The sequence below is a fragment of the Electrophorus electricus genome, chromosome 4 (genome assembly GCF_041902795.1).
Source record: "Electrophorus electricus isolate QZ-2024a chromosome 4, ASM4190279v1, whole genome shotgun sequence".
In the NCBI taxonomy this organism is placed as follows: Eukaryota; Metazoa; Chordata; class Actinopteri; order Gymnotiformes; family Gymnotidae; genus Electrophorus; species Electrophorus electricus.
Window position 1 is genome coordinate 38,697,446 of NC_137500.1, and position 22,555 is coordinate 38,720,000.

At 48.1% G+C, this 22,555-nt stretch overlaps 1 protein-coding gene across 7 annotated transcripts in view; it reads right to left on the bottom strand.

Moving 5' to 3' along the window:
- Positions 1 to 437: 437 nt before the first annotated feature.
- kalrna (kalirin RhoGEF kinase a) overlaps positions 438 to 22,555 on the bottom strand; it is a 139,145-nt gene continuing 117,027 nt past the window's right edge. For 2 of the 7 annotated variants that reach the window (XM_081713697.1, XM_035536268.2), the window contains 26 exons: positions 20,728 to 20,993; positions 19,364 to 19,501; positions 13,124 to 13,207; positions 12,497 to 12,612; positions 12,348 to 12,414; positions 12,101 to 12,204; positions 11,918 to 11,987; positions 11,737 to 11,823; positions 11,519 to 11,611; positions 11,376 to 11,426; positions 11,154 to 11,231; positions 10,248 to 10,433; positions 9,977 to 10,148; positions 9,537 to 9,757; positions 8,606 to 8,847; positions 7,111 to 7,243; positions 6,542 to 6,604; positions 6,030 to 6,057; positions 5,677 to 5,839; positions 5,001 to 5,122; positions 4,677 to 4,808; positions 3,966 to 4,130; positions 3,754 to 3,832; positions 3,440 to 3,640; positions 3,205 to 3,343; positions 438 to 2,961 (listed from right to left, as the gene is read on the bottom strand). In XM_081713697.1, coding sequence (XP_081569823.1) covers positions 2,416 to 2,961; positions 3,205 to 3,343; positions 3,440 to 3,640; positions 3,754 to 3,832; positions 3,966 to 4,130; positions 4,677 to 4,808; positions 5,001 to 5,122; positions 5,677 to 5,839; positions 6,030 to 6,057; positions 6,542 to 6,604; positions 7,111 to 7,243; positions 8,606 to 8,847; positions 9,537 to 9,757; positions 9,977 to 10,148; positions 10,248 to 10,433; positions 11,154 to 11,231; positions 11,376 to 11,426; positions 11,519 to 11,611; positions 11,737 to 11,823; positions 11,918 to 11,987; positions 12,101 to 12,204; positions 12,348 to 12,414; positions 12,497 to 12,612; positions 13,124 to 13,207; positions 19,364 to 19,501; positions 20,728 to 20,993 — 3,746 coding nt within the window. In that variant the 3' untranslated portion in view covers positions 438 to 2,415. Of the gene's footprint in view, positions 2,962 to 3,204; positions 3,344 to 3,439; positions 3,641 to 3,753; positions 3,833 to 3,965; positions 4,438 to 4,538; positions 4,809 to 5,000; positions 5,123 to 5,676; positions 5,840 to 6,029; positions 6,058 to 6,541; positions 6,605 to 7,110; positions 7,244 to 8,605; positions 8,848 to 9,536; positions 9,758 to 9,976; positions 10,149 to 10,247; positions 10,434 to 11,153; positions 11,232 to 11,375; positions 11,427 to 11,518; positions 11,612 to 11,736; positions 11,824 to 11,917; positions 11,988 to 12,100; positions 12,205 to 12,347; positions 12,415 to 12,496; positions 12,613 to 13,123; positions 13,208 to 19,363; positions 19,502 to 20,727; positions 20,994 to 22,555 lie in introns of those variants that run through there. The other 5 variants (XM_035536272.2, XM_081713698.1, XM_081713700.1 and 2 more) reach the window with 5 other exon arrangements.

Sequence of the window (22,555 nt, forward strand, 5' to 3'; positions counted from 1 at the left end):
CCGTTGCCTGTCTGCAGTTTGCTAAAGATTCCCAGGACAAGACTATTGGAAAGATGCTTTCCGACCAGATGAGACCAACATTGTTCTTTTTAGGTTAAAATCAGAAGCTCTATCTTTGGAGAAACCTTATCCCCTCTGTGAAACACGGTGGTTGTGGTGGTTGGGCCTGTTTGCTGCTCGATTGATTGAACAATGAATTTAAAATTATACAACTGAAGAAATTACATGACATCTGTCTCTGAACTAAATTTCAGGAGTAATTTCAGAACATTTGTTTCAGTTGGCTTGCTTTATTTACTTTTAGGACTTCTATGAAAAATCTTTAGGTCATATTTGCAGAAATATAGAGAATTCCAGAGACAGACACTGTACAACAATTATGCATTATAATATGACTATTAGGACTATTCAAATAGAAATGACTATTAAAAGACAACTGAAAGGTTTTTTTTTTATTATCTATAAACGAGCACTGTTTATTAAACATCCAGTAACAAACAAACAGCCCATATGATTCACGAAAGAACATTTCCGTATGCAAACTGCACACACAGAGTTATGTACAAGACTATTAACATGGCTAGAATGACAAAGACAGGACTTTGCTGTTTGCAGAATACTATTAAAGAAAAATAGAGACCCTTGTGCTACAAAGCAAACATGACGTACTAGCAGATGCTGGGCGTAGCAGTGGAGTGTCACACCACGTAGCGTGTAGCGAGCTCACTTTGAATTAAACATGAAATACTGAGTAGATTACAAATCTCATCATGCTGTTATGGCATTCTTTACGATGATGCGTCCTGTCAAGGTAAATGTATTGCATCTCTCTGTGATCCTCAACAAAACTAAGGATGGTGGGATATAAGAAACCTGATAAATTGGCTTAGGTTGTACTTTTTTCCTGTTTCATGTAAAGTTCTCCCAGAATTATAGTTTGTGTTTTCAAAGGCTCACCTGACCTGTTCATGATTGGCAGTCACACTCTCAATATTTAAATCTGACTTACCTGACCTGTTCATGATTGGCGGTCACACTGTCAATATTTAAATCTCACTCACCTGTCCTGTTCATGATTGGCAGTCCCACTGTTTTTAATATTTAAATCTGATAATGAATAGGCTATCCTCAATCCTGAGAATTCAATGAAGGTAATAGTATCTTTGAAAATGTACAGAACGAGTACAAATAATTTGTTCATGTAAGTAATTATATACAGTTACATGTATTAAACAATGCTGATTGGCTGAAGTAGGTGTTTGCACTGAAACGTTCTGAAGCGATTATGAGGGTACATATACTTTAGTTTTGTGCTGAAATAAGGGTTACCTTCCGAGGAAATGTCTCTGCTCTCAAACATGTATCTGCCCATTTCTATAATAACACCACACAAAAACAGCATAAAAAAAGGAAAACGTGAAAAATCTTAAAGTAAACAACAAAAAACATAAAACGGTTATAAATGTAAAAAATACAAACTCACAGTTAAATTATATAAACATGGTAGAAAGAGAATAAATATATTTAAGGCTTAGGGTTCCTTCTGCTGTTCTCTAACACTGATGTGGGTTGGAATAAGCAACGTCTAATCAGGCTAGACAGAGCAGTATTCAAAAAAATCTAAATGTCTTTCATTTTCAAATATAACAAACAGGAATGAATACTTCAACTCTAAAATAATTCAACACATGTCACTTCCTGTTCAAAGGCATCACAAAAGGATTCAAAATCCCTTAACTCAGATATGAGTGGAACCACTGAATAATTTACTACTAGAAACTAAAGCCATGACCTATCGTAAAAGTGTGTATGACGTGTAAACCCAGGGCATAAGCTAGAACCGGAATGGCTGTGCTGAAAATTCAAACCGTTTAATATCCTATACATTTCCATTACTGTCATATTAAACTTGTAAAAATATCTGCTGCCCTATATCTACAGACAATGCATTTTCTAAAAAAAAACAAAAAAACAAAAAAACAGTGCTAAATATCTTTTCAGGAAGTACAGAAGAATGGCAAACCACATTCTAGATTCCTGTACATTCAAAGGTTAAACTAAATTGTATTCACGCTCTGTTGCTAACACTGAGAGCGCATACCCGCCACGCTGCTCCTTTTATTAGGACAGTTCTGTAATTCATCAGTGTACAGACCTTATTTCAGAAGTATACCAGGGCTTCCCAGCACAGGGCCTTGTGTCTTTTAGCTTAGATTCCAGAAGATTGGAAAAATGGCAAGCTCTCTGTGAAATTCCAGTGTCAGATTCCCAGGAGCAGGGAATCCCTGTTACACATCTGAAAAACTATGCAAACTCGTGCGTTTGTGTGCAGTACAGCACATTTTGAAATGACATTCTACAATGCATGTGGCCCTGTGGCTAGCATGTTTCTTCGCGTGGAGAAGGTGCCCACTCTCATATGGTGTGCCCCATGCTGCTAGAGACCAAGCCCTTAATGTTGGTGACGGGCCGAACATCGTGCAGCTGTTTGCGCCTGTCGATGAAAGAGGCCAGCCTGGCTGTGTCCAGCGGCGTTTTGGAGTAGTCGGCGCTGTGCGTGCCCACCCACGGGTGCTGCAGGCACGTGGACGAGCTCGGCCGCCTCCTGGGGTCCAGGCTCAGTGCCGACACGACGAAGTCCCTCGCCGCCTGGCTCACGCCATGGAAGTACTCATCCGGGAAACAGAAGTCCAGCTTGCAGACATTGACGCACGTCTCCTCCAGGCTCTCATCCAGGAATGGGGAGACGCCGCTGAGCATGACGTAGGCAAGGACTCCCACGCTCCACACGTCCGTGGACAGGGACACTGGCATTCCCTGGATCAGCTCTGGAGCAGCGAACTCGGGGTTCCCCAGAAGGAGGTGCACGTACCGGTGGCCCGAGATCAGCACTGCATCACCGAAGTCTATCAGCTTCACACAGGGCGCAGGCTTGTGGAGGTCAACCATCAGGTTTTCAGGCTAGAAGACAGAAATGTGTATCGGAGAACGAACCAAAAAAAGAGAGAGAGAGAGAGAGAGAGAGAGCACTTGTGAACCCCTTGTGAAAGACCTGTAAAACTGTGATATTTATGTACTAAAACAGAATTATAGATAGTGTGATATAATTTAGTGGAGTTTCACACACAGATCATACATGGTTTTATTAAAGATTCCGATTTCATCCAAGAAAAAGGGCATGAATGAAATATTTTGAGATGTCACCTTCAGGTCCAGGTGAGCAACTTTGCAGGTGTGCAGGCTCTGCAACGCCTCCAGCGTGTCCTTGATGAAATAGGCTACCTTTTCTTCCATCAGCTCGTCATGGGCTACCAGGTAGTCCAGCAGACGCCCACCCTCCAGCCTGGACACACGCACCCAACAAGCACTTTTAACTGCGGGGGAGGATGTGTTCAGGGCAAGTATTGGGTTTGGAGGTGTCTGGGCGCGTCAGACGTACAGCTCTAGGACGAGAATGTACGCGGTCGGCGATTCGTAGGTGTCGGCCAGCGCCACCAGCTGAGGGTTCTGGACGTGTTTCAGGAGATCAGCCTCGTGTGCCACCTGCTCTTTTTTCTGCATCTTCTTGTTGACGAACTTCGCCGCCACCTCCTTCTTACAGGCCTTCTGCAGACACTTCCTCACCACAGAGAAACGGCCCCTGAAATCAGAGATGGAGAGACAGGGAGATGGAGAGATTGCTGGTAAACAGTGTCTAAAACCATTTCAGACCTCAGATATCGTAAGACGAAGCAGCACAGTGCGACACTCTACCTTCCGATTTCACAGATTTCTGTAAACAGTGACTCGAAGTTGTCTTTCCACTGTATTCCAGTTCCATCGTAAGTGGACACTGTGGACAGCCACATTTGTGGAAAGGTCAGGTATCAAGTTGAAAACATCACATCGCAAATGCTCCCAATAGTGCCTTTGAAACAACTGCTTCATCAGCTCATGTTGGAGAGACATGCGTGTGCAGCACCAACCACAGCTGGGCAGTGTGACCATGTTGGAGGGTTCGCTGGGGGCGCTGGTGCCCCACGGATTGCTGGCGCGGACTCGAAACTGGTAGTGCCCACCCGGAATTAGATCCTCAATCTTCACACACACATCTGCTGTAGAGACAACCGACTGCTGCCACACCAGGGAGTCTGCAAAGGCACATGTACACACACACACACACACACACACACACACACACACACACACACACACACACACACACTTTTTTAGCATAATATACATACTGTACATTGGAAGGAATCTTAAATGATCAGTTTGAATGATTTTGCTCCTCAAACAATTTGGACATCTTAAACAGCTAATTATAGAAAATACGGCCCCATACTGCATGGTCCTGTTAGACTGAGGGGTGGCGTAGCATGCTTGTGTAGAAATGATGAGCGCTTTAGCATACTGTGCCAGGAAAAACTCTCAGCTTCCACCTCCCTGAGCGCACTACACAGAGAGAGAGAGAGAGAGCTACACTCTGATGAGTCCGTCGTGGAAGGCGAAGTCTCTCCTGCCTTAACCGCGTGGCCCACGGCGTGTACACTCACCACTTCACCTCTCCAAAACCTTTGCCTTCACCATCAGCGTAAGACTCCCTGATCCACGAGGCAGCTTTAAGCTCACCCACTCCTCACTCCGCACATGAGGGTGTGAGGTGAATGTTGTGCAGATGTTGGGCACGTTACCCTCTTGTCTGTACTCCACGGTGTAGCTGGTTATGGCGCAGTTTCCCGAGCTGGCAGGGGGACCCCAGTGCACCACCACCGCCATACTGCTAGCCTCCTGGGCCACTGGCCGTACCGGCGCTGCTGGTACACCTTCCGAAGACAGAGCAGACCAAGAGCGATAAGCTGACGCCTCCTTTATTAACCAGCGCCGAACCCCGCCAGGAAAATGTTGGAATGACATACGTCACTTACTGGTTGGTGTAAAAATGCTGCCCAACCCCATTTTTTGGACCAGGTAAGCTTGAGCAGGTTCGTAGGGTGGAGAGCGAGCTGGCGCCTCACCTTGCACTTTAATGGATGCGGAGGACGAGGCCGTTCCGTGGTCGTTGACGGCGACGCACGTGTAGATGCCAGTGTCCTGGGGCATCAGGTTACAGATCTTCAGCAAAATATCACCAGTTTCCCTGGAAACAGATCAGCCACAACACATGTGGAACCACTGCATTAAAAACAAACAAACCAAGCAACCAAACAAACAAACAAACACTAGAAGTTGGTTTTTTGTTTTTTTTTACACAAACAATACATTTTTTTGGTTCCTTGAGCACTGAGCATTTATACCCCCACCCCCCCAAAAAAACATTTAAGCAAACTTGCAGTCCTTATAAAGTCTTATTGGAATCACCAGTGACCTGAGTTACTGACATAAAACACTTTAATTGTAATAAAAACAGTAAGAGAACCGGTGATTGGTTGAAGTATTTGATATGATCCACTCATGAATAATGTTGAAACTCTATGTTCAAAGCATCTGTATTGTAATATGCAGTGGAAATGGCTTCCTTTATGTAAAAGTATGATTCAGGCTCGTCTTTAGTAAACTCAACATTTTGATTCATTCCATGGAGACTATAAGGTCCTGTTAAAGATGGAATTTGAATAGATGGTAGTCTTCTTTATGAGCTTCTCAATACAGAAGCACCTCATTGGCTGCCCCCAGTGGTGGCTGTGTGAATACCTGATGTTGATGGTAAAGCGGTTGTTGTTGACGAGTAGACTCTGATCTGGGCCCTTCAGCGTCACTGTGGGTTTGGGGCGACCACACACTTTACAGCACAGGACCACGGTTTCCCCCAGCGCACACGTCACATCCGCCAGCGCAATCAGGAACTCTGGAGCCACTTCACACCACAAGCAAACTAAGATGCCCTATATATCTATATCACTCATTCACTATTAAATCTGACTACCCTAGAAAAATGATGAAGACATTAATACTACAAAAATGGACATTTTACATGGTTAATATGAACAGAAAACAAGGGTTAGGACACATGGGCTCATATCATAATCAAAATCACACAAGCTTACCTTCTTGGATAAAATTGGGGTTCATTAACTGTGAAATAGAAAAATAAGCATTATGAAAGAGTAATGGCATCACCACGAAGATCTCCGCAAAGTGACAAACAAACTATACACTCTTGGCAGGAGGAAGTGTGTGTGTGTGTGTGTGTGTGTGTGTGTGTGTGAATGTGTGTGTGAGAGAGAGAGAACATGCTTATCCAATGAGTTCGTTCACATTACTATATTCCATTTGAAATTCACTACAACCACCCACTAGGTGGCGATCATGAGACATGTTTATATTCACTATACAACGATTTGCCATATACTTACATTATTCATTTCCACATTTCCAATTTTTTTCAACCCTTTTACAGTCATATAATACTTTTTTTTCCCTTTGACATATTTATGTTGATTACTCATCAAGGATTATTTTCAGTTGAGGTTTCGCTCCTCGCTCGTATGAAAACAGAATACAGTCACAGGTTACGGCTACGCCCTATCTGAAGACAGTGTGCATTAAGGGTGTCTACCTCCATGCTAGTTTTGGGGTCTAGTTCGTCCTCACACTCTGATTCCTCTGAGCTGTGAGACTCCTGCGGTTCACGGAGAGAGAGAGAGCAGAGTTAGGCAGCCCACAGCGCCGCCTCGGGTGCGTGTTACAGGGGTCACAAAGCCATTTCTCTGGCAATTACAGCAATAAGTTAGTCATTAACTTTGCGAATAATGGTTAACGCAGGCTGCAAGATAGGGGAAGTACAGACTAAAAACATTATCGGTAATTTTGTTAATATTTTAGATTAAATAGCCTATTATTGCTATTTATATTATAATGAACTGGATTTCAACAAGACAAATAAGACATGCTGCACTTTAAGCCTTTAGCTTTTTAAAGTGTTTTTTTTTTTTAAATAATGAAATCAGTTTATGCACCAGTGTCCGTCATGCTTTCAGCGAGCAAACCAAAATTCTCTAAGCATTCGGCCAGCGCGTGCTCGTGTTCTCATTTTACACACAGGTGATGGTGCGCGCACACACGAACACGCACGCACACTCACAGACACACGTACTTCCCGTGGGCCAAACACACCCTCTTACTCACTTTCACATTGACCTTGCTGCTGAGAATGTCCTTAGGCTTACGTGATCCATTCTCGAGCTTTGGCTCACTTTTCCCCGCGCCCTCCTTCTCAGCGCGCTTGCGGGCGCGGAGCGTGTTCCACGAGAGCGACTTCCTGTTGTGTCAAAACACGACCCAGTCAAACCTCCCTCGTAGCGCGAGCACAAGGGCAGGGAAACACTCAAGATCTACCGGAGACGCCACCGAGAGACCGACAGAAAGACGGGCACGACCACCACACATATCGGCCACACGGACCGTGTTAGCCTGCATCTATAACATAACCAGCGGATATGTTTCTGGCTTTTTCTTGTTGGTCATAACTCAAAACAAAGAGAATGAACACGTGTGACAATTTGGGGTTTAATCAGAGGGCTTCCAGACCCACACAGGCCTCGTTACCGATGCCGTAGCTGCGCGTTCTTACACCACGGTGGACACGGCGGCTTGTGACCAACCTCTACCGTCACGGACCAGCGGGGTTAGTACAAACACAAATAAAGAGACTACACACTACAGGCTTAAAACAAAGCACAAACAAAAGTAGCAAAATAAAGTAAAAAATCATAGTTCCGAGACGCGCCAGTTTGGGCAGGTAATTTATCATTTATAAAAGGGTCTTAGTTCAAAAATGTTATCAACAGACCAATTTTTCTTTTGCTTTTTGAGATTGGGGTTTATGACTTGCTGTGAAAAGAAATTTTGCTTTATTAATCTTTCCTGCTAGGAAAAGCAAGATAAATTGACTTGTTAAGTCATGCTCATGTCAAAATTTTATTTTACATATTTAAAATAATACATTTAGAACTATTAGTTAACTACAATGATGAACATTGCAACTATCATCGTATTGCACAAACCTGACTTCAGTAATAAGAGTTCTCTTAAATAGTGCAAAAGACTTTTTACAGGAATGTACTGAAGGGAGTAAACAACAAAAAAGTATTTACAGTAACCGGGCAACATGTGATTAAGGGAAAACACAACAAAGACGAACAGAACTGAATGAAACATTTGAAAAATAAGATTAAAACAACATAATCTGTACAAAATTGCCATAGACAATAACAGAAACTTTCTCCATCAGGAGAAACTATTCAAAGTCCATCAGATGGCCTATATTATCATTTTTAATCTAAAAAAAAAAAAACCCAAAAAAACAAAAACCAAAGAAACAACAAAAACACGGTGTTAGAAACAGAAATAAGAGTCCAGACGTATCAGTTTCCACATTGATGTAAGACTTTGTCTTCTGTCTAAAGCAAAACAATGCTTTTCTACAGTCCTTTCATCAAATCACGTTTTAATTGATCACAAACAAACAAACAAAAATACACCCAAAACCAAACATCTCCCCAAGGAGAAGGTCCAACATATCCAGGTTAGTTCCAACAAAATGGGAGGGGCATTCACAAAGGGGTAGAGTCTTGGTTTAACCATCCAATCAGAGCTCCAGTTAGTGCTGATTGACACTTACTTGATATTTGAGTCAGCAGCAGTGTCTGTGATGGTTTTACTGAGTGGGCCGAGGATGTTGCCCGGCACCCAGCCCTCGGCGGCAGGGGATTGGCTGTTGGCTGGGCGGTACACCAGGTACATGTTTTGCTGATTGGTTGCGAGCACCTGCACTATCTCGCCCTGCATGACACAGATCTCATTCTCCTTCAGTGCACTGTAGTCCTGAGTCACCGTCATGGAGGATGACACGCCGTTACAGCCCTAAAACGAAGACAGACAGACACACACACACACACACACACACACACACACACACACAGACACAGACACATACACCAATCACAGAAAGAACACATACACAGAAAAAAACATATACATCAGACACTCAAAATATCAACCATGTACACATTCAGATCTTTGATTATTGACAGAGTGTGAAATACGATATCACAGGGTTATGAAACAGTGAGTTAGTGGATTACATCACGCTAAAAACATGGAAGGAATGCAGCAGTATTTCAGACCTGCATGAGTTCCTCATTAAAACAATGGGAACCAGTGGGATGTAAGAAAAGCACCACGCCCTCCCAATGACCTCTCACAGAGCCTCAGCAAAATCATCCAGAAGATATGGTTATAAGATCCTGCTGCTGCCAGCAGCGCTGGTTTCAGCTTTGCTGGAGTACTGTGATGTGAGCATGAGCAGCTGATGACGACAGCGTCGTCGACACGTGTGAGATTCAGCACAGTCCACATTCCACCCAACCACATTCCAGCCTCAGCTCATAGAGTAACAGTGTCCAGAACGCAACAGTCACTGAATTCCACTCAAAAACCCCCTAGTTGTTAATTTCTAAACAGTGGTTAAAGGAATTGCGCCTCAGCGCAAGGACAGGCGTGTAGGGGGATTGCCGTGGCCACGGAAACGGAGGGTTTGGATGCACACTCACCTTGGAGCTCTCGTGTTTGTGAGGCTCAAGGCAGGGGTTGCCGTTGGAGGTAGGAAGCTTCAGCGGGGTGGAGGCACGGCCGGACAGAGGGGCTTTCTCTGGGCTGCCCAGTGCTGCTGAGCTGGGTCTGGCCTGCCCACTGCGCCCCCCGCTGGACGAGTTGCGTGTGAGCGAGTGGGAGGTGCCCTTTTCCTTCTGATACTCGATGGGGGATTGAAGAGCTAAGGAGGGACAGACACACACACACACACACACACACACACACACACGGCAAAATAAACCTACAGCACTACAGCCTTCATGCCCAAAATACACCTGAACATGGAGTGGTAAAAAGAAAAGATGTACCTGAAGGGGAAACTTGCATAAATGCACACCAGCGGAGCCACACACATACACACACAGCAGCAAACGGAGCACCAGTGTATGAGTCTGCTCACCTGAGAGGAAGTTGCTTTGGGCGTCCAGCAGCTCGGTGATGTGGTGCACCCACACCTGTTTAACGTCTGTGTTAGCCGCCTGCAGTGTGAACCGCTCGGCCGAGCCACGACTCGTCAGCACGAACTTACATGGGTCATTATCCACGTGCTCTTCTAGAGCCAGGTAGCTTACCTAGAGCAAACACGCGCGCACATGACTCAAAATGACATGACGCAACATTAAACAGACACTTTGCTTTCGTTACTAACTCGGGAACGCGGCCAAGTTTACCTTGATGCTTTTCTTGAACTGGTAGCCCGGCGTGGAGGAACCTTTGCGTAGAAGTTCACTGAAGATGACGATCTGCTCAAAGAGGAAGACTCTGCGCTCTTTGCTACGAGACAGGACGCCCGAGTCCTGCTCTGTCACGAAGAACGTCTCCTGCTGCAGCAGTTTACCCTGACTCGTCAGCTTTCCCTGAAAACACACACACACACACACGACACAGAGTTCTTACTATGACCATGTTCTTAACATATGCAATAGTGAAATGTATTTTTCTATATTTGTGTTTTTATGAACTAATACCTCAGATAGAAAGTATGTTCCTGCTTGTGTGTGTGTGTGCGCGTGTGTGTCTCTGCATCCAATTGCTTGTCTAGCTGTCAACACAGGAGTATTATGGACCAACTGTGTCAACACTGCTATATAAACGTCATCACCGACTGAGGGTTACACGGAGATATAAAGCACATGTGATGGCAGCCGGTATGGAGGAATGTTCTTATCACAGTCCTCTCCATTACTGACACGAGGCAAGGCATGAAAAGTCAGACAGGCAGGTGACCGACACGAGCCTCACACAGTGTGCTGAGAACATACAGACGGTGTCGCTGACTCAGTAAGGCCACTGTTGTACAGGGGTCCTGAACCATATCATGGATACTGAATAAAGTGGATATGAAACTTTTAAAACATTTGACTGGGATTTGCCATATGAACCTTTTACTATCAGACCGAACGCATGTCACTGCTCATCTGCGTGTGTGTTTGTGAATGTGTGTGTGAGAGAGTGTGTGTGGGATGTAATGGATCAGAGGCAAGCTATGGGTCTAAAAGAGCGTTCTTCGAAAGTGAAGGACCAGTACTTCCACATTGTGCCAGTTAGAAGCCTGACAGGTTCCCAGTGCCGAGTACCTCGTAGCCTTGTAGTCTGCCAAGGTTCATCATATCATTGCAGAGTTTAGGGACCTGCGACATCAGATCAACCGCTTTCTAGAAACCAGAATTAGGAACCTGGTGAGCATCACTAAAAATGATCAGTGCAGAAAATAATTTGTTACAGGTTGACATACAGCATGCAGTGTGTTACAGGTTGACGTACAGTGTGGTGGTGAATTACTAAGAATACCATCTCACCTGAATGCCCTGACAGTCGAGTCCCGCCTTGCTGCTGAACTTCAGGAAGTCCTTAAAGTTTGAAAGACAATGCAAATGAGCCAAGAGTACTTTAGGTGTTAATTAAACACGACTCTATTTTTTAACAGGGACAAATGTTTAACCTTCAATAAGAGTTGATATTTTGTAATCCTCTGAATTGGTTTGATGAGAAAGTCACTTATACTCAGTCTCGAGTTTATTTCCTGCTGAACTGCCTGAAGTTTAAACAGAATCAGATTAGCATCAGATTAGTCATCCAAAAGACACAACGTGGTCAGATCTCAGCCTCGTTCATTAATTTATTACAGGAAAAAACAAAAAAAACGGAAGCGTAATTCACCTCAAAGTAGGAGTCGTATTCGGCCACTATGAATTCAGACTTGGGTTTGTTCTGGCAGTAAACCACATACATGTGCAGCCTCCGCTCCTGTGAGGAAAACACAACAGCAGTCACAGCACCAGCTGACACACGCGTAGCATGGCAGGCTGAAACCGAGCCCTGCCCTGCTGGCTTCACGTACGTGCTTGATGAAGAGCTCTGGCAGTTTCTCATGCTCTCCGAGACATTTTTCCAGTTCTCCTACGAAGAAACTGCAAAAAGAAACAAGTGTGTTTTACTGAAGGCTGTGCGGCAGGTCCAGAAAGGGTGAACCGGGGGTGAAACTGCAGATGTGGGAAACAGGTTGGACTCTTGATGGACTCACTCTCTGTGCCAATCATAGATCTGATGAATGTTGCCAAAGACAATTTTGTCTTTTCCCTTCATGTCTTCGGGTACTCCTTTTTCCTCAATCTTCTTCATGAAACCCTATAAAGACCAGAACAAAACACACTCGGTGTGCCCTTTTTGCCTGGTGTTAGTGAGCCTCTCTGTTAAAACCCAAGCGCTGCATGTGTGACCTGCAAAATGCAGAGGGGCTGTGGTCTGCTGGTTCAGGAACACTCGCTTACCTCTACAACGATGCCCAAGTCCTTCACGTAGTCTTTCTCTGTCTGTATCAGCTCATTCAGGACAAACCTGGGACATGGAAAGATTCCCATTAAAACACGAGAACTGCTCATGGGAGCACCGGGAGGCTACACGGATCGGCGGGTCTCACATGCGTCCGCGGAGTGCCTTGGCTTTCTGCTCCAGCTCAGGGTTCCGGGGCTGCACGGGGCTCGGCTCCGCTGGGATCGCAGGGCTGAAACTAGGGTATGGTCCTCCTTCCAGCGTCTACAACATCGGCATGGAAACAAGGACATCAGGCTCAGAGCTTCTACAACAAGGGACGACACTCAACCGCCCACGACAGAGGAAGACGTGTGGAAAACGCTCACCGATTTGTACATGAACCAGTCATGCCTGACGCTTTTTGTTTGCTGACACTCTTTGAGTGAAAAAATATCTAAACTCTTGTAGATTTTTGCCTAATGTAGAGCCACGTTGCCAGCTAATGCTTCAGAATATGATACGAAACCCAAGACGATCATTTACTGAAGTGAGATGTTCATATCCTCGCATATAAATCTAAATACATTCAAAACACAGAAGCTTAAAGCATGGGAGGTCGGGCCATGGGGAGTTACGGATGTCTACTGTTAGTGATTGGGAGAAAGCAGGATGAAGAAACACAAATGGAACAAGAAAAGATGAAACCAGAAGAGGGTTAGTGGACAAGAGGGATGTGGCATGTCATGGAGGCTGCTCAAAACCGGTCCACGGTCCACTCCTCCCAAGCACTTACCATCTTGGTTTTGACCAGTTTCTCTATAGCACTGACCAGCTCAGCGGCGCTGGGGACCTCGGCTGACCCCTGCAACGCGGCCGACTGCAAGGCACAGGGGGGAAAGAGCAAAGAAAGTGCCAGTGAGCGCAGAGAGAGACAAAGAGACAGAGAGACGGGGGACAGGGGGACGGGGAGACAGGGGGACAGAGAGACAGGGACAGAGAGACAGAGACAGGGGGACAGAGAGACAGGGGGACAGAGACAAAGACAGAGAGACAGACGGGGACGGGGAGACAGAGAGACAGGGGGACAGAGAGACAGAGACAGAGGGACAGGGGGACAGAGAGACAGAGACAGAGGGACAGGGGGACAGAGACAGAGAGACGGGGACAGAGACAGAAACAGAGAGACGGGGACAGAGACAGAAACAGAGAGACGGGGACAGAGAGACAGAGAGACAGAGAGACGGGGGACAGAGAGACGGGGGGACAGAGGGACAGAGAGACAGGGGGACAGAGAGACAGAGATGGGGACAGAGGGACAGGGAGACAGGGGGACAAGGGGACAAGGGGACAGAGACAGAGAGACAGGGGGACAGAGAGACAGAGACAGGGGGACAGAGAGACAGGGAGACAGAGACAGAGGGACGGGGACAGAGACAGAGAGACAGGGGGACAGAGAGACAGGGGGACAGAGGGACAGGGGGACAGAGGGACAGGGAGACAGAGGGACAGGGAGACAGAGGGACAGGGAGACAGAGAGACAGAGGGACAGAGAGACAGGGAGACAGACAGAGGGACGGGGACAGAGAGACAGGGAGACAGACAGAGGGACGGGGACAGAGACAGAGACAGGGGGACAGAAAGACAGGGAGACAGAGAGACAGGGAGACAGGGACAGGGAGACAGAGAGACAGGGGGACAGGGAGACAGGGGGACAGGGAGACAGGGGGACAGGGGGACAGAGGGACGGGGGGACAGAGGGAGAGAGGGACAGAGAGACAGGGAGACAGAGGGACAGGGGGACAGGGGGACAGGGGAACAGAGAGACAGGGACAGGGAGACAGAGAGACAGAGGGACAGAGAGACAGAGGGACAGAGAGACAGGGAGACAGAGGGACAGAGGGACAGAGAGACAGAGGGACAGAGAGACAGAGAGACAGAGAGACAGAGACAGGGAGACAGAGATAGGGGGACAGAGATAGGGGGACAGAGATAGGGGGACAGAGAGACGGGACAGGGGGACAGAGAGACAGGGGGACGGAGAGACAGGGGGACGGAGAGACAGAGGGACGGAGACAGGGAGACAGAGGGACAGGGAGACAGAGGGACAGGGAGACAGGGGGACAGGGAGATAGAGGGACAGGGAGATAGAGGGACAGGGAGATAGAGGGACAGGGAGATAGAGGGACAGGGAGACAGAGGGTTAATGACCAAGTGCTCTGGCCCTGAGTGAGTCTCAAATGGGTTCACTCTGGTAGAACAGAAGGTGGTGATTTCAGGAGACCAGCTGGCGACACATCGGACGGCTTTTGGTCCATTTCTCTCTCGGGTGTCTCAGCTCAGCGTTCTTTGTCCCTGTGGACAACCGCATGGTGTTGCTCCCCCCCCAATCCCTTCAAAATTTGAGGTTCATTCAAAATCACATCACGTACCTGTTAGAAGTGTCCTGAACACTTTCTTGACGTTGAACCAGTTTGGATCAATATATTCTAAATTTCTTAGTTTTTTTTTTCACTACTAATGTAATTGTTTTGCAAAGAATATGTCACAAAAGTAATCAGATGAATTTATCCAACTTTGCGTGATAAATAATTTGTCAGTGTTAATGATCTTAAACATATCTTTGAATTAAATAAGTCGATTTTAAAATGATCTGTGCTCGCATGATCAACATATTCCTGTTGTGGGGTTTATTTTTGTCAGCAACACCCTCTCTGTCGGTATTTGTTTTAGTTACTGTTACTAGTTAGCTTGTTCTGTGATTAGCCACATACGGTGTGTTATTGCTTAATTTTCATTCATCCATATCAAAGTCAGAGCTGCTGGAGGAAACAGAGCTTTGTACCAGCTATGGCTGCGAGGGAAACCACGTGCTGAATTCGGCTCACACTCACATGGCCCAATGACTCTGTTCAAAGTTACCTACATCAGATTCCACCTCACATACCCTTCAGCAAATACACACATCAGTGACGTAGCAACCATGCGACCCAGAGATTGAATGCAGATCTCCAAAAGGCAAAACAAACAGCTAAAAACATTTGGGGGCAGTGGGAGGGGGTAGTTTTATTTAATTATTCATTATTTAATTGATGTAAAAATCAGACATGCCTAGAAAACATCTAAAAATATGTGAGACTAGCTGAACTTCCCCTTTAAGGTAGAGTGCTGGCTTATGACTAACAGGAGGTTTGGTCAGTGGAAGTGTGTGAGTGGTGAGGGTCACGTGAGGCTACAGTACAAGCATCAATGGGCGACGTACATACAAACAGGCAACGCAGGGGAGAAGTAGATTTTCATGGGAACATTACATGTAAAGCTACAGGCCACATAAGGGAGGATGTTTGTTTCCCAATTGGTAATAATTTAGCCCGAGTGTGTATAAAGACTGTATTGAGTGTGCGTAAAGACTGTATTGAGTGTGCGTAAAGACTGTATTGAGTGTGCGTAAAGACTGTATTGAGTGTGCGTAAATACTGTATTGAGTGTGCGTAAATACTGTATTGAGTGTGTGTAAAGACTATTGAGTGTGTATAAAGACTGTATTGAGTGTGTGTAAAGACTATTGAGTGTGTGTAAAGACTGTATTGAGTGTGTGTAAAGACTGTATTGAGTGTGTGTAAAGACTGTATTGAGTGTGTAAAGACTGTATTGAGTGTGTAAAGACTGTATTGAGTGTGTATAAAGACTGTATTGAGTGTGTATAAAGACTGTATTGAGTGTGTATAAAGACTGTATTGAGTGTGTAAAGACTGTATTGAGTGTATTAAACTGTCAACAGGACTGTAAGGCAGAGAGGCTTCACACAGTGTCACAGACATTGCAAAATTAGGGAGGTGCGTGTGTGTGTGTGTGTGTGTGTGTGTCCGCATGTGTGTGTCCCCGCACGTGTGTGTGTGTGTGTGTCCCCGCACGTGTGTGTGTGTGTGTGTCCGCACGTGTGTGTGTGTGTGTCCGCACGTGTGTGTGTCCGCACGTGTGTGTGTGTGTCCGCACGTGTGTGTGTGTCCGTGTCCGCACGTGTGTGTGTGTGTCCGTGTCCGCACGTGTGTGTGTGTGTGTGTGTGTCCGCACGTGTGTGTGTGTGTGTGTGTCCGCACGTGTGTGTGTGCGCGTGTGTGTCCGCACGTGTGTGTGTGTGTGTCCACACGTCTGTGTGTGTGTGTCCGCACGTCTGTGTGTGTGTGTCCGCACGTGTGTGTGTGTGTCCGCACGTGTGTGTGTGTGTCCGCACGTGTGTGTGTGTGTCTGCACGTGTCTGTGTGTGTGTGTGTGTCCGCACATGTGTGTGTGAGTGTGTGTGTGTGTGTGTGTGTGTGTGTCCGCACGTATGTGCGTGCGTGTGCGCGCGTGCACGAGCACACACTGTAGGAGACTCCCAGGAAAAAGATATGGATTTATGGGAGTGTGGGAATGTATGGGAATGTGTGTGTCTTTGTGAGGACCGACATCCCCATTCTGATAGAAAAACATGAAAACTTTGATACTTCAAGGAGTTTGAGCCGGTCTCCAAGGACAAAAACTATTTTACACCAGGAGTGCGTGTGTGTATCCGCACGTGTGTGTGTGTGTGTGCACACGCGTGTAGGAGTGCGTGTGTGTATCAGCACCTGTGTGTGTGTGTGTGTGTGTGTGCGGGCGCATAGGAGTGCGTGTGTGTATCAGCACGTGTGTGTGTGTGTATCCGCACGTGTGTGTGTGTGTCCGCACGTGTGTGTGTGTGTGTCCGCACGTGTGTGTGTGTGTGTCCGCACGTGTGTCCGCACGTGTGTGTGTGTGTCCGCACGTGTGTGTGTCCGCACGTGTGTGTGTGTGTGTGTGTGTGTCCGTGTGTGTGTGTCCCCGCATGTGTGTGTCCCCGCACGTGTGTGTGTCCGCACGTGTGTGTGTCCGCACGTGTGTGTGTGTCCGCACGTGTGTGTGTGTGTCCGCACGTGTGTGTGTCCGCACGTGTGTGTGTGTCCGCACGTGTGTGTGTCCGCACGTGTGTGTGTGTCCGCACGTGTGTGTGTGTGTGTGTGTCCGCACGTGCGTGTGTGTGTGTCCGCACGTGCGTGTGTGTGTGTGTGTGTCCGCACGTGTGTGTGTGTGTGTCCGCACGTGCGTGTGTGTGTGTGTCCGCACGTGCGTGTGTGTGTGTGTCCGCACGTGCGTGTGTGTGTCCCCGCACGTGCGTGTGTGTGTCCCCGCACGTGCGTGTGTGTGTGTGTGTCCCCGCACGTGCGTGTGTGTGTGTGTCCGCACGTGCGTGTGTGTGTGTGTCCCCGCACGTGCGTGTGTGTGTGTGTCCCCGCACGTGCGTGTGTGTGTGTCCCCGCACGTGCGTGTGTGTGTGTCCCCGCACGTGCGTGTGTGTGTGTGTCCCCGCACGTGCGTGTGTGTGTGTGTGTGTCCGCACGTGCGTGTGTGTGTGTGTCCGCACGTGCGTGTATCCGTGTCCGCACGTGCGTGTGTCCGTGTCCGCACGTGCGTGTGTCCGTGTCCGCACGTGTGTGTGTGTGTGTCCGTGTCCGCACGTGTGTGTGTGTGTGTCCGTGTCCGCACGTGTGTGTGTCCGTGTCCGTGTCCGCACGTGTGTGTGTCCGTGTCCGTGTCCGCACGTGTGTGTGTGTCCGTGTCCGCACGTGTGTGTGTGTGTGTCCGTGTCCGCACGTGTGTGTGTGTGTGTGTCCGTGTCCGCACGTGTGTGTGTGTGTGTCCGTGTCCGCACGTGTGTGTGTGTGTCTCCGTGTCCGCACGTGTGTGTGTGTGTCTCCGTGTCCGCACGTGTGTGTGTGTCCGTGTCCGCACGTGTGTGTGTGTGTCCGCACGTGTGTGTGTGTGTGTGTGTGTGTCCGTGTCCGCACGTGTGTGTGTGTGTGTGTGTCCCCGCACGTGTGTGTGTGTGTCCGTGTCTGCACGTGTGTGTGTGTCCGTGTCCGCACGTGTGTGTGTGTCCGTGTCCGCACGTGTGTGTGTGTGTGTGTCCGTGTCCGCACGTGTGTGTGTGTGTGTGTCCGTGTCTGCACGTGTGTGTGTGTGTGTCCGTGTCCGCACGTGTGTGTGTGTGTGTGTCCGTGTCCGCACGTGTGTGTGTGTGTGTCCGTGTCCGCACGTGTGTGTGTGTGTCCGTGTCCGCACGTGTGTGTGTGTCCGTGTCCGCACGTGTGTGTGTGTGTGTCCGTGTCCGCACGTGTGTGTGTGTGTCCGTGTCCGCACGTGTGTGTGTGTGTGTGTGTGTCCGTGTCCGCACGTGTGTGTGTGTCCGCACGTGTGTGTGTGTGTCCGCACGTGTGTGTGTGTGTCCGTGTCCGCACGTGTGTGTGTGTCCGTGTCCGCACGTGTGTGTGTGTGTCCGCACGTGTGTTTGTTTGTGTGTGTGTGTGTGTCCGCACGTGTGTGTGTGTGTGTGTGTCCGCACGTGTGTGTGTGTGTGTGTGTGTGTCCGCACGTGTGTGTGTGTGTGTGTGTGTCCGCACGTGTGTGTGTGTGTGTGTGTCCGCACGTGTGTGTGTGTGTGTGTGTCCGCATGTGTGTGTGTGTGTGTGTGTGTGTCCGCATGTGTGTGTGTGTGTGTGTGTGTCCGCATGTGTGTGTGTGTGTGTGTGTGTGTGTGTCCGCACGTGTGTGTGTGTGTGTCCGCACGTGTGTGTGTGTGTGTGTGTGTGTGTGTGTGTGTCCACACGTGTGTGTGTGTGTGTGTCCGCACGTGTGTGTGTGTGTGTCCGCACGTGTGTGTGTGTGTGTGTGTGTGTGTGTGTGTGTGTGTGTGTGTCCGCACGTGTGTGTGTGTGTGTGTGTGTGTGTGTGTGTGTGTGTGTGTCCGCACGTGTGTGTGTGTGTGTGTGTGTGTGTGTGTGTGTGTGTGTGTGTGTAGCAAGGTGTGTGCACAAGCAGCAACTGATGAGGTCTCCTTATGGGCTTTTAGTGAGTGACACTGCCTAAGGTACTGAGATCAGCCCATTACCACTCACCACCTGTGACCTACCAGTACCCTTCAAGGACAGACCGTGTTCACCAGACATTACCGCACGCTTGCACGGAGAACCCAGCGTACCTTCTCCTCCTGGGCGGAGGGGTCCTTGATGATCTCCATGGGCGGAGGCAGAGGCGTGTGAGACTCGTCCTCCGGCTCCTCCTCTCCTCCGCTCTGCATTCCTGAGGCCTTGGAGAAGCTTCCATCTTTTCTCACGCTCTGCAGGACAAGAGAGGTGAAGTTCAACACACGTAAGGATGTCTTAAACGATACCTACGGCGAACCAGTTAAACCAGTTAAACCAGTTAAACCAGCTCCTCCAGCGAGAATCCACAACCACTGCTCAAGACTTTGTCCCCTGCGGCAGCGGGACACGCCGGCTGCCAGGGACGACTAACATGGAAAACCAAACAAAGCGCAGCCGGCTCTCCGAGAGCTAGCTAAGGGACGTTGCCCAAATCCCCCTTCTGATTCCACGATGTGCTCCCGATTACTGATCCTGCTTCCGGGCTCGGAGTAGGGGAAAGTAGGTCAGGGTTAATGTGGGCCATTGGGTTGGGGGTCTGTGTCTCCTGCCCTGCTACTACAGAGCCTCTTTGTGCTACCACAGTGCTCAGCACACAGGCCAGCACAGCTTGGCCAGTCCCCCGCTCTGCTAACTGCCCCTCATCAGACGGCCCATCTACCACGGCCGCTGCAGCCACACCAGAGCCTTCAGAACGCTCTCACACGAGAACAAGGGGGGCACTTTTCGGCACGGAGCGCTGGCGTAGAAAGAACGAAGGCGGTGAAATGCTCTGACATTAGACAGGGTGCTCACCAGCGCTTATAACACGCGTCATCATAATCGCTTCAAAGAAATCTATATATAAAACACATAACATGGCCGACATAGTTTATCCACAAGCAGTGGGACAAGTGCCACTGGACACACTTCTGCTGTATGTTATCTGTAGCATGCATGTATGCTGACTGTGATGAACTGAAAAAAAAAAAAGCGAGGGACTCCAGGAAATCTCCTGCAGTCTGACGAGCTGCAGGGCTGTCGTTAACAGGACCTCCAGACGCTGGATTCATGGGTTCATCTCTCAGCTGTGCTCAGAGTGGTGGAGAAACAGCTCTCATTCTCCTGCATGGCACTGCCCCACACACACACTTACACGGGAGAGCCGTCATGTGGAACTTCCAAACACACAAGGGGTCAGGTTACTAATGTGTGAGATCTCGTATGCGATCTCAATGTTCTGTTACCACGGTGATGACTAATGTGCTGAGTGCTGAGACACAATAACCTGAAAACACTCCAAGACGAAAAGCCCTGAGTGTTGTGCGATTAGATCCACTTGCGTTTAAAGGGGGAAAATCAGGGGCCCTGGAGAAATAAGGCCAAAACACAATGCAAAAGTAAAGCATAACCTCTGCCACCAAGCCGCCCCCGCCCGTACCTCCTCCGGGCCGTCGTCCTGGGTCTCGGGGGGGCCCAGGTCAATGCTCTTGCGTCCGTCCCTCTTCTGCTTCTGCTTGCTGGCCGGCTTCTTGACATTGCTGCCGTGACTGAGGCGGCGCACGGGACTCGTCAGCCATTTCTTCAGCGTGTTCCCTGAGCGCTTGGGCCCCGGCGAGCTGCTGCGCACAGACGCTAGCGACGCGTGAGGCTGCAGTGACGCCACCGAGTCCGACTTCCCATCCGGGCTGCTGACGGCGTAGTTCTCTGGAGGAGCGGCACGACGGGACAAGCCGAGGCCAGACAGAGGTGGCGCGCCATGTAAAGGAGACAAAAGGAAAGTGAGCATCATTTCCGCTGTGCTTGTAAAGGAGTGGAATCGTTTCGCTGTCTTATTAAACTGGTATTTTAAGTTGGAGGTAGTTTCAGGAGCGGTTCACAGCAATCCAAAAAGTGACAGGCTTGACAAACGAATGTAACGACTGACGTGTAAACATGTTCATGCCATTGCGAGTAAGCCGATCACTGGCCCCCTACTGCGGCACACACTCCACACACTGCACACACCCAAACAACCCTCCAATGCTGCCAGTGTGTACAATCCTGTCTGCAACCATAATGGACTGGAACTGGTCTAAAGGCACGTTATGTAGCATTAAATTACCAAATGCGTAAACCATAAATAACTGTTAAATTGGATCCTATATGTTGACTCCAACCATGAACCTATGCACTGTGAAGAACTGTGTGTGTGATTTTCATTGATGAAACATCATCTACTTTTAGAAAAGTTTAAAAAACCTATATGTCTTCTTTATGTGCTTGTATACACCCCTTCCATTGGATAACACGAGCACAACAGTCTAGAGAAGGACAACCCTAACAGAATCACCGTATGACTGGAAGTAATCCACTTATATTACGGTAGTGTAAAGCTTTCAGTGATCGGCTGCCCTGATGGCTGTAACTCGTTACGCTGAAAGCAGTAGTGTGTTTAGCTTTTGGGCTCGAAGTTGTGGACAGATATTGGTAATAATCCAGGCTCATTTAACCACACCAAGATCAATGAACCATACCAAACTAAAACTGATTTAACTGTATCTACCATGTGCAAACTGAAATATATTGAATCTGACCTAAAATGGAGTCATTTGCCTACACCGAGCATAAACACTGACTAGATTAGAGGTTATTCGGTAATGTAAGCGGGTCTCTCCCTGGGCTTTACAGCCACACACTACTAACTCTGCTTGTGTTCACATGACTGAACTTTAATACCCTTGACTTTCAACACTTAGAACAAAACACATGCACACCTGCAGAGATTACACAGAAGTCTGCAGAAAGTTTAAACACCCCACCCAATGTGCGTGCGCACACACACACACACACACACACACACACACACACACACACACAGACCAAAATCGTCATTCTTCATTAAGAAATCCAGACACAGCACATGGCTCCATTGAGTGGATTTGCATGACCTCCTTACTGTGTGTGTGAGTCTGTGTTTTTATGAATGTAGCCCTTCCTGAAACATCTCTGTTGCTCTCCTCTCGTCTTCTCCCTTCCCCCTTGGCCGTGAAGGACTGCGCGAGGACGTCAGGCTGGCGTGGTCAAACACGAGTGTGCTTTGAACAGGGAGTCCATGTTCACACACAGACATGCTGACGACAGCACAGAGTCTTGTGAGTCTTGTAGGGACTCAAAAGTAGCCTTCAAGTGTTATGCTACGCTATGTAATCTTACACACACACACACACACACACACACACACACACGCGCGCGCACGCACAATAGGTCACCCAATAAAAACACAAGAG